Source organism: Penaeus japonicus, unplaced genomic scaffold (assembly GCF_977035675.1).
Source record: "Penaeus japonicus unplaced genomic scaffold, GWHDUDI00000001_assembly GWHDUDI00000024, whole genome shotgun sequence".
NCBI classification, from domain to species: Eukaryota; Metazoa; Arthropoda; class Malacostraca; order Decapoda; family Penaeidae; genus Penaeus; species Penaeus japonicus.
The window spans coordinates 39070626-39080625 of NW_028234426.1; the positions used below are offsets into that span (position 1 = coordinate 39070626).

General features: G+C 39.4%; 1 protein-coding gene across 1 annotated transcript in view; it reads left to right on the forward strand.

The window, feature by feature from the left end:
• Positions 1-6622: 6622 nt before the first annotated feature.
• The window catches only part of LOC122246457 (uncharacterized), a 4898-nt gene continuing 1520 nt past the window's right edge, over positions 6623-10000 (forward strand). Inside the window, exons 1-5 of the mRNA XM_086551214.1 lie at positions 6623-6797; positions 7026-7206; positions 7424-8478; positions 8636-8790; positions 9286-9439. Coding sequence (XP_086407340.1) covers positions 6647-6797; positions 7026-7206; positions 7424-8478; positions 8636-8790; positions 9286-9439 — 1696 coding nt within the window. The 5' untranslated portion in view covers positions 6623-6646. The remainder of the gene's footprint in view (positions 6798-7025; positions 7207-7423; positions 8479-8635; positions 8791-9285; positions 9440-10000) is intronic.

Genomic DNA, 10000 nt, shown 5'->3' on the forward strand with positions numbered 1-10000 from the left:
AGATAATCGTGACTGGATCCTGTATCGTGTTCTCCTAAAGGTTTTTGTCTGTGATGGACGATTCTGTAATTCATCAAATTTAATTTCCTTTACGGTTTGGGTATTTTGTACCATGCAGAGTTACGGGGAATGGACTACAGCATATTATCTTTTTCAACTTAATCAAAATTTCGCATTATTCATTTCGTAGCTCCTTGACTGTTGCAATGGCTCCACTGATAGTTTTGCCATTAATGGAATATGACTAGGTTTTTTTTTTTATTTCACTGCATACAAGAAAATGAATTGTACTTGGGATAGAATGAAGGAAGGGTTAGGAATCATTGGAGAGAAATTAAAGAAAATTCACCGGGCAATAGAAGCAAAGTTAACGAACGGAAAAAAAGAATGAGATGAAAACAAAGGTTGAAGCATAAGAGAAATACAAGGAATAAGACAGTTTAGAGAAAAGCAGGTTTTAGACGCACGATACACGCACATAAATCAGGTGGAAATGATAGAGGAAATTATGTATATATATATATATATATATATATATATATATATATATATATATATATATATGTGTGTGTGTGTGTATGTGTGTGTGTGTGTGTGTGTATGTATATATATATATATATATATATATATATATATATATATATATATATATATATATATATATATATATATATATATATATATACATACATACAGATATATATACATATATGTATATATATTATATTATATATATTATATATATACATATATATGTATATATATATATATATATATATATATATATATATATATTATATATATATATAATGCATATATATATACATATATATATATATATATATATATATATATATATATATATATATATATATATACATATATATATATATATAAATATATATATAAACGTATCTATATATATTATGTAAATAGAGATACATATACATACATACATATATATATATATATATATATATATATATATATATATATCAAATGAAATTATCAAAGTAATAGAAGACTTCTATCGCAACCTATACCACTCAAACGACCAACCACATACGGAGACAAACACAACAATTGGAGATGTTCCAAACATCACGGTAGAGTAAGTAAATAGGGCACTAAAAAGCATGAAAATAGGAAAAACACCAGGAGAAGACGGCATTAGTGTAGATCAAGATGCAGGAGAGATTGCGGCAGTAAAGCTGGCCAGTCTTTATAACAAATGTCTAGACGTCGGTAAAATTCCGAAGGCCTGGAAAAACGCAATAATAATTCTAATATACAAAAAGGGAGACACAAAAGACTTAAAGAATTACCGACCTATAAGCCTCCTCTCAGTAATCTATAAACTGTTCACAAAAGCCATCACAGCCCGTACCACCGATACATTAGATTCAGAACAACTTAGGGAACAGACAGGGTTCCGCAGTGGATTCTCAACTACAGACCATATCCACACACTAGCTCAAATAAGGGAGAAAACAAACGAATATAGGAAGCCCCTGTGTATGGCATTCGTAGATTATGAAAAGGCATTCGACTCGGTACAGATATCTGGATGCAATTCGTAAACAAGGAGTAGAGGAAATATACTGCAGATTATTAGAGGATATATATAGAGATGTTACAGCGACCATCAAAATCCACGCAGAAACCAATAAAATACCAATAAAAGAGGGTGTTAAGCAGGGCGACACCATCTCACCGAAGCTGTTTACAGCCTGCTTGGAGGAAGTATTCAAGAAGTTAGATTGGAAAGAGAGAGGGATTAAAATAGGGAATGAGCACTTAAGCAATCTAAGATTTGCAGATGACATTGTTCTTTTCGGTGAGTCAGCAGATGAACTACAACAATTAATAAGCGATTTAAATAAGGAAAGTCTGAAGATTGGCCTTAAAATGAACATGAAAAAGACTAAAGTCATGTTCAACAGTCGAACCCCAGTTAAGCAAATACAAATACAGGGCGAGGTACTAGAAGCAGTGAACGAGTATGTATACCTAGGGCAACTCATTCAGTCGAGTACATCCTGCGAAGCCGAGATAAAACAGCGAATCAGGCTAGGTTGGAGTGCCTTCGGTAAACATAGTAATATATTACGAAGTAGTCTGCCGTCATGACATATGGATTAGAGACATGGACTACGACCAAGGCACTCGAGAAGAAATTAGTAAGCGCCCAAAGAGGAATGGAAAGGCTTATGCTAGGAGTTAGCTTAAGAGACAAGAAAAGGGCTACATGGATCAGGCAGCAAACAAAAGTAGAGGATATACTACTCAAGACCATCAAGAAGAAAAAGTGGCAGTGGGCTGGACACATATATCGGAGACAGGACAACAGGTGGACAAAGAAAAAAAAAACAGAATGGGTAATACACGACACAAAGAGACCCAGGGCAAGACCAATGACTAGATGGCGGGATGAAATAGCAAAATTCGCAGGAGTAAACTGGAATCAGAGGACACAAGACCGGAATGACTGGAAAAGATTGAGAGAGGCCTACGTCCTGCAGTGGATTGATACAGGCTGATGATGATGATGATATATATATATATATATATATATATATATATATATATATATATATATATGTATGTATGTATGTATATATATATATATATATATATATATATATATATATATATGAATATACATGTATATATATATATATATATATATATATATATATATAATATACATATATATATATATGTATGTATGTATGTATGTGTGTGTGTTTGTGTGTGTATATGCACACACACAAACGCACTCACACGCACACACACAGACGTGTCGCGTTGTCTAATCATCGGTTAAATACTTTAAGAACTTAGTCCTCACTACTTACCCACTACTTGTCCTTTGATGACTCAATATAATGAAGCTCATTGCATTACTCATAAATAGGCCTAGGTCTTTTACAACTACTTTCTATTTAAAATCTGCTCTTTTAACCGAATATGAACTTGGTCTCAGATATCCAGTTGGACTGTACCCATGATAGGTAATGTATTCACTTGCCTAATTACAAATGATAAGTAGATCCTCGTTAAGTTTGTATAATATAGTAATTAGTGTGTTTATCCTTGTATCATCTGCAAACGATCTATTTCCTGTAATTTAATCTATGTAGCGTGATTTAGATGGTTTTGTGTTCTTATTGTGTCGTATACATTGAAGATCCGTAATCCACGTCTTTTCATAAATTAAAACAAGGTCAAGTATTTTTTGTTCCCTTGTTGGGATCTTGCTCGCTGTTTCTCGTCTCTAGCGGCATTTGCTCCTATTTTAATTTTTTTTGCTTCTCACTTAATTCATGGGAAAGGTCTCCTAGCATTATAATACTTTGGATTCCCCATGTATCCTTTATATAATTGCGAAAGATTATTAATGTTTCACCAAAGAAAGTTTTTGTTGTGCCTAGTGGTCTTTATGTAATGATTCAGTGACTGGTTTTTTTTCTTTCTTTTTTTTCATTTGCCAAGTTCTCTAGATATGTTAGTTTTATTTGATGAATTCTTTAATATAAACCTTGTATATTCAATATCATGAAAGCCTCTAATACGTTATCCCTTTGAATTATCAACCTCATCCTTTGCTGCGGAAATGCTATCCTTTCTCAACACACTGTCACTTCCACCATTTCTGGGAGAGCTGAACCTTCCGCGGATGCACTGGCGTTTTTCTTCACTCGTTTTTCGTTTTTCTTTTTTTCGTTTTTCACTTCACGTTTGGGGGAACAAGTTTGCTTCTCAAGACTGAACGCCCGTGTCCGCCGTTGGTGAGTTTATTTATCATGCTGTTTTGTTTTTTAATGGTGGTCTGGCGCTGTCGACTTTCCATTTAGCTTTTCACTTATCTTGAGCTTCATGTTCTCCCATATTAGTTACCATTTCTGCTTTTTCATGTTATAATTGACTTTGGTTTCAAAGCCTCATTCACATTTTTTACCCTCTTTTGTTTTAGCATCATTGATGATTTGCATGCCTTTCTCAGCTTTAATGTTATTTCTAGCAAAGCCTTTTCTCCTTTCTTCTCACACTTGACAGCCTGTGGAACATTTTTTTTCTATTCTTATTGTTTTATATCCATATTTCAGCCTCAAGCTTTTCATTTCACTTAAGCACTGATTTTTTAAAATATTAGAATCCTATTTTCCCTCACGTTGTCTTCATTTATTTTCACTATATGTATTTCTCACGTCTCATTATTACATGCTACATTACTCAGTTTTGGTGTGATTATCTTTTTGCTTAATCAATGGTTAACTTATCTGATCTCCTACGCTAAGTTGTTTAGTTCTACCCCTGAGCTACACTTTTGTACATTAGCATATGTATGTATATATGTGAGTATGTGTATGTATATATATGAGTGTGTGTGTGTGTGTGTGTGTGTGTGTGTGTGTGTGTGTGCGTGTGTGCGTGCATGTGCGTGTGTGATATTATAGATTATACTATCAAGAATATCAAAACAATAATGATAAAGGTAGTGCTGATACTAGATCATCATTACAAAGACACTAACATTAACAATAATAACAAAAAGAGCCATGGCCACACCTCATTCTCGTTCCGGAATTTCAACCATTGGCTCTTCGGTTTTCCTCGAGGTTGACTGAATTAATCAAAATGGCTTTTAGCATCGAGCTGCCGAATGCCATGGCGTGTACTAATTATTGACAAGCTTTTACACCGAATACTTTTAAAGACTTCCTTTGATCCAGCTTATACCAGAAGTTCGCGCGTTCCCCTGGTTGGTCTTCACTCGGAATCGGTGAAGAGGAGTTGAGGTTCATTAGTAAAGGGATCGTGTGTGTAGGAACAAAAATAAAAAAGGGGTTGCATAATGATCGATATGTGATAAATAAATATGGAATTGGGAAAAAGAAATTCTGGAGATTTGATGTAAACTGATTAAATCAGGAATGGGGAAGAATTACGAAACTATTGGTTATATATATGTGCTTTATCTTCACCATCCTTATCATTTATGGAGGAACTTCAATGACACGACGAAAATCATGAATAATTAGCTGTGGATAGTCTAATCTCTTTCTCTCTTTATCCAGCTTTTCTCCAATTCACTTTCATCACTATTCGTAATTCCACTTTTATCTATTCAGTCCCTCCTCAAATCCCTCCCCCCCCCTTCAAAAAAGTAAAGACAAAAAAAAAAAAAAGTTGACAAACCATGATTAGATACCACAACCAATAATTCACCACCGGCCATCCTATTCAAAGAAGAGAAATAAGAAAGAGAGAGAGATAGAAAAAAAAGTAGAAAAAAATAAAAGAAGAGTGAGTTTATTTAACACCCGGAACAACCTCGGATTCCTTCATAGATACCGGAGACGTCGCTACGGTCACGTCTTGTTGTGTCTCTCCTCTCCTCCTTCTCTCCTTCTTTATCTCTCCTTGTCTCTCTTCCCTGAGGAGATGAAGGGCTGGAGTGCTCGAAGGCGTTTAGCCCTTCTGGTTATCGGTGAGGATGTGGATGTTATATGGTGAATTTACTTTAACTTTCTTTATTATCTATTATTATCATTATATTCATTATCATTATATTATTATTATCATTATCATTATCATTATTATTGTTATCATTGTTATCATTATTATCATGATTATTATTATAATTATCATTATTATTATCGCTATCACTATCATCATCAATATTATTATAATTATTACCATGTCAAAACTATCAGTATCAGTATCATTATTACCATCAGTATCATTATCATTACCATCATATTAATATTATTACCATAATCATTATCGTCATTGTTACTGTAGTCTTTGTTGTTATTGACACTATTATGATTATAATCGTTATTTTTATTTTTATTAATCAAATGTATATATCTTTATCATTGGGATTACTCTTATTAACATCGTCATTATTGCTGTCTTTAAGTTGTTGATATTATCATCATTATCATAATTTTCGTTATCTTTTCATTATCATCTATTTATTATAGTTATTATGCTAATTGATGTAGATGTTATTAATGTTATTATCATTATCGCGATTACTTTTAAAATAATTGCAATGACGAATGTTTTTATTATTACTACCATAATCAATTTCATTCCAAGTATCAATTTGATTGTTTTTATTACTATTACTAGTATCACCTTTTTGTTGCTATTCTTATCATCGTTGTTTTTATCTGTATCCTTTACTGTTATTTTAGTTGTTATTATCGTTATCGTTATTATTATATTATTATAATTATCATCATTGTTACTATTATTATTACTATTATGATCATTATTATCACCACTGTTACTATTATCACTACTATTGTGATCATTATTATCATTGATATTGTTATTATTATTATTGTATCATTATAATCATTATCATTATCATAAGTATTATCAGAATTGCTATTATTATCTTCATTATTAGTATAACTTCTATTAGTGTTATCATTTTATCTTTATTAATGTTGATGCTGTGCTAATTATCATTACTGTTGTCATTGGCATCATCACTATCACCACAATCATCATCACAACCACACCCACGACCACAACTACACCAAAAGTCTCCCGCCCAACAGTCGTGTCCGCCGCGCCCACGCCCGTGCGATCGGAAAAGGTGCTGGAGCTGCAGGCGGACGGCCTCATGACCAACGAGTCGTGGGCGCAGAGCAGCGTCACGGCGCCGCCCACGCCCTCGGCCTCCGCCTGCATCCGCTTCAAGGTCTTCTTCTTCCGCCCTCTCACGCACGTCTTCTCCCTCACGTCGAGGGAGGAGTCCAGGGAGATCAACGGAGGTGTGGCCTCGGGGAGGGGTGCTAGGGTGGGTCTGGGGGTGGGGGAGTGCTGTGGGTATGTTTATGGAGGAGGTTGAGGAATTGGAATTTTCCTTTATCTTTCTGTGTCCCTGTCTATCCATCTGTCTATCTATCTATATGTGCTATCTCCATCTATTACTATAAGTACTCTTAAACGCAAATAAGATACACGTGAAATCCAAGAAAACGAAACCTTCTCCTCCTCAGAGATCTTCGTCGACTACGTCCGTCCCATCGTGGCGTCCGCCTTCTACTTCCTGGGCATCTCGGAGCCGCTGCAGGTGCTCACGTGGTACCACTACTGCCTCACCTACGACCACACCAACGCCACCATCGCCGCCTACCTCGACGGTAACCTGCAGGGACTCATCTCCAGGAACATCTCCAGGTGAGAAAAAGAGGATGCTTGCTTTGTTTGTCTTTCGGTCTATTTATCTAACTATCCCTCTTTTCGTGGATAGTATACTGTATGGGTATTTAGCTCTATATCCATCTTTTTGTCTCCAAATCTCTCTTTTAGGTTATCCCTTTACATTATATTTCGTCTTACAGAAGGCATTTAATGTTGGAATTACACTCTAATCACACTTGACTCCTTTCCGCAGGAGTTTCTCCGAGGCCACGCTGGTGCTGGGGCAGTACAGCATCGAGTACCTGACCTCTTACACCAAGACGCGGAGCTTCAGCGGCCACTTGACGCAGGCCGGCGTGTGGAACCGCGTCCTCGCTCCCGAGGAGGTCGCCGAGCTCGCCTCCTGCGGCCCGGAGCCCCGCGGCCTCGTCATCCCCTGGAACCACGACTGGATACTCAACAACGCTTCCTTCATAGACGTTTCTCTTGAGGAAATATGCGAGAAGAAATCTAGGTCGTTGTACATCAAGTTCAATGCCATTCCTTACGAGGCCGCTCGCTACGCCTGCTCCGGGCTCGGCGGCCACCTGCCTGTGCCGCAGAGCCTGGAGCACGCCTACGAGCTGATCAGGGCCATGCGAGAGCCTCCCTACATGCCCCTCATCTGGATCGGGGCCACGGACGAGATCCAGGAGGGCACGTACATCGAGTTCCACACGGGCAAGGCAATGACTTGGTTCGAGTGGGGCAGCAACGACCCCAACGGCCTCCAGTGGCAGAACTGCTTAGTCTTCGAGGAGGACTTCTTGCACGACTACCCGTGCCACGTGAGCCGCGAGGCCATGTGCTTCCTCCCGACGCAGATGGAGTGGACGCTGCGCGGGCCGTGCGAGGAGGACACCGCCAACTACAAGTACAGTCTGCTGCACCCGGCCAAGGACGTGATTCTCTTCCGCGGCTACTACCAGTACGAGATCGTGGAGGAGGAGGACGCGTGGGTGTGGCGCAACGCGCTGACGGACGAGGTGCTGGGGCGCCTCCCGCACGAGAGCGAGCGCTGGCCGATGGGGCGCAAGAACTGGACCATCGTGGGCGAGGTGTGCGAGCGCAGCGGCGTCCAGCAGCTGCTGCAACTCAGCTCGTGCACGCCGGACCAGTTCACGTGCAAGGACGGCTCGTGCATCCCGCGGCCGCTGCGCTGCGACCGCCGCCCCGACTGCTACGACGAGAGCGACGAGCAGGAGTGCCGCCTCGTGCAGCCGCCCCTCGGCTACCACCACAGCCTCCCTCCTCCGACCGAAACCCCAGGTGGGCGCTTGGCCTTCTAGGCGTAGTCTGGCTTTTCCCTGTGGATTAGAGATATCTCATTATGAGCCTGAAATGCTGATTAGTGCCTAAGATTTTTTTTGATAGATAGGATTTAAATGGTTTCTGAAGTTTCCGCTGGTGTCACTATTATTGGCAGGTGTTCCTTTACCTGTCGGCCTGAAGATAAAGATCGTCAGTTTGTCCCTCAGTGACAAGGACAGCTACCTGGAGGTCACCTATCATCTCAACATGACCTGGAGTGACCTTAGGCTACGCTACCATAATCTTAAGGAAGCTTCCCGCCTGAATCAGGTGATACTTTCCCTTTAATATTAAACAGACCTCTTTCCATGAACATTCTACGATTACCCCCTTCCCTCCGTATTTTCAATCTATCGCTATCTATCTGTTTATTCATCCCAATCTCAGTTTATCTGTCTGTTCATCTGCCCATGTATCTCTCTCTATATCTTTCTCTCTATCTATCTCTATCCATCAACCTCATTCTCTCCATTTCTATCTCTATCTATCTATCTTCCTCTCTCCTACTATCTACAACAGTCCCTCGTTTATACACGTAAAACCTTCACAACAATATTGCCCTTTCCCTCTACAGTGCCCCTTCTTGCAACACACTCAACATTATGGCAAAATCAATATCACTCCTTAGCATCAAATATGAATACCTTCTCCTCTGACCATAATCCCCGAGTCACCAGATCACCCCCCACCCCACCACCACCACCACCCCACCACCACCACCACCACACACACACCGCCCCGAGTCACGCCTCCGGGTCCTCACAGGTCCCGACGAGCGAACACGACACCCTCTGGTCCCCGACGCTGACGATGGTGAACGTGCGAGGAACGGAGAGGACGATGGTGGACAGCGAGGCCGTCCTCACCATCCACCGCCGAGGACTACCTTTGCCCGACGACCTCAGCGTCCCGGAGGACAGTGCGTACTGGGGCGCAGCAAATGTCCTCTCTTTGGTGCTTTTGTTATTGTTATTAGTAGTAGTTGTTGTAGTCGTACTTGTAATAATAGTATTGTACTAATGATAATTATTATCATCGTTATTATTGTTATCATTATTGTTGTTGATATTGTTTTAATTATTACCATCATCATTATTATTGTTGTTATTATTATCATTATTATCAGTATTCTTATAATTGTCACTGTTATACCTATTACTATTATCATTATCATCATGAGAGAGAGAGAGAGAGACAGACAAACAGAGAGAGAGAGAGAGAGAGAGAGAGAGAGAGAGAGAGAGAGAGAGAGAGAGAGAGAGAGAGAGAGAGAGAGAAGGAGAGAGAGAGAGAGAGAGAGAGAGAGAGAGAGAGAGAGAGACAAACAGAGAGAGAGAGAGAGAGAGAGAGAGAGAGAGAGAGAAGAGAGAGAGAGAGAGAGAGAGAGAGAGAGAATAGAGAGAGAGAGAGAGAGAGAGAGAGAGAGAGAGAGAGAGAGAGAGAGAGAGAGAGAGAGAGAGAGAAGAGAGAGAGAGAGAGA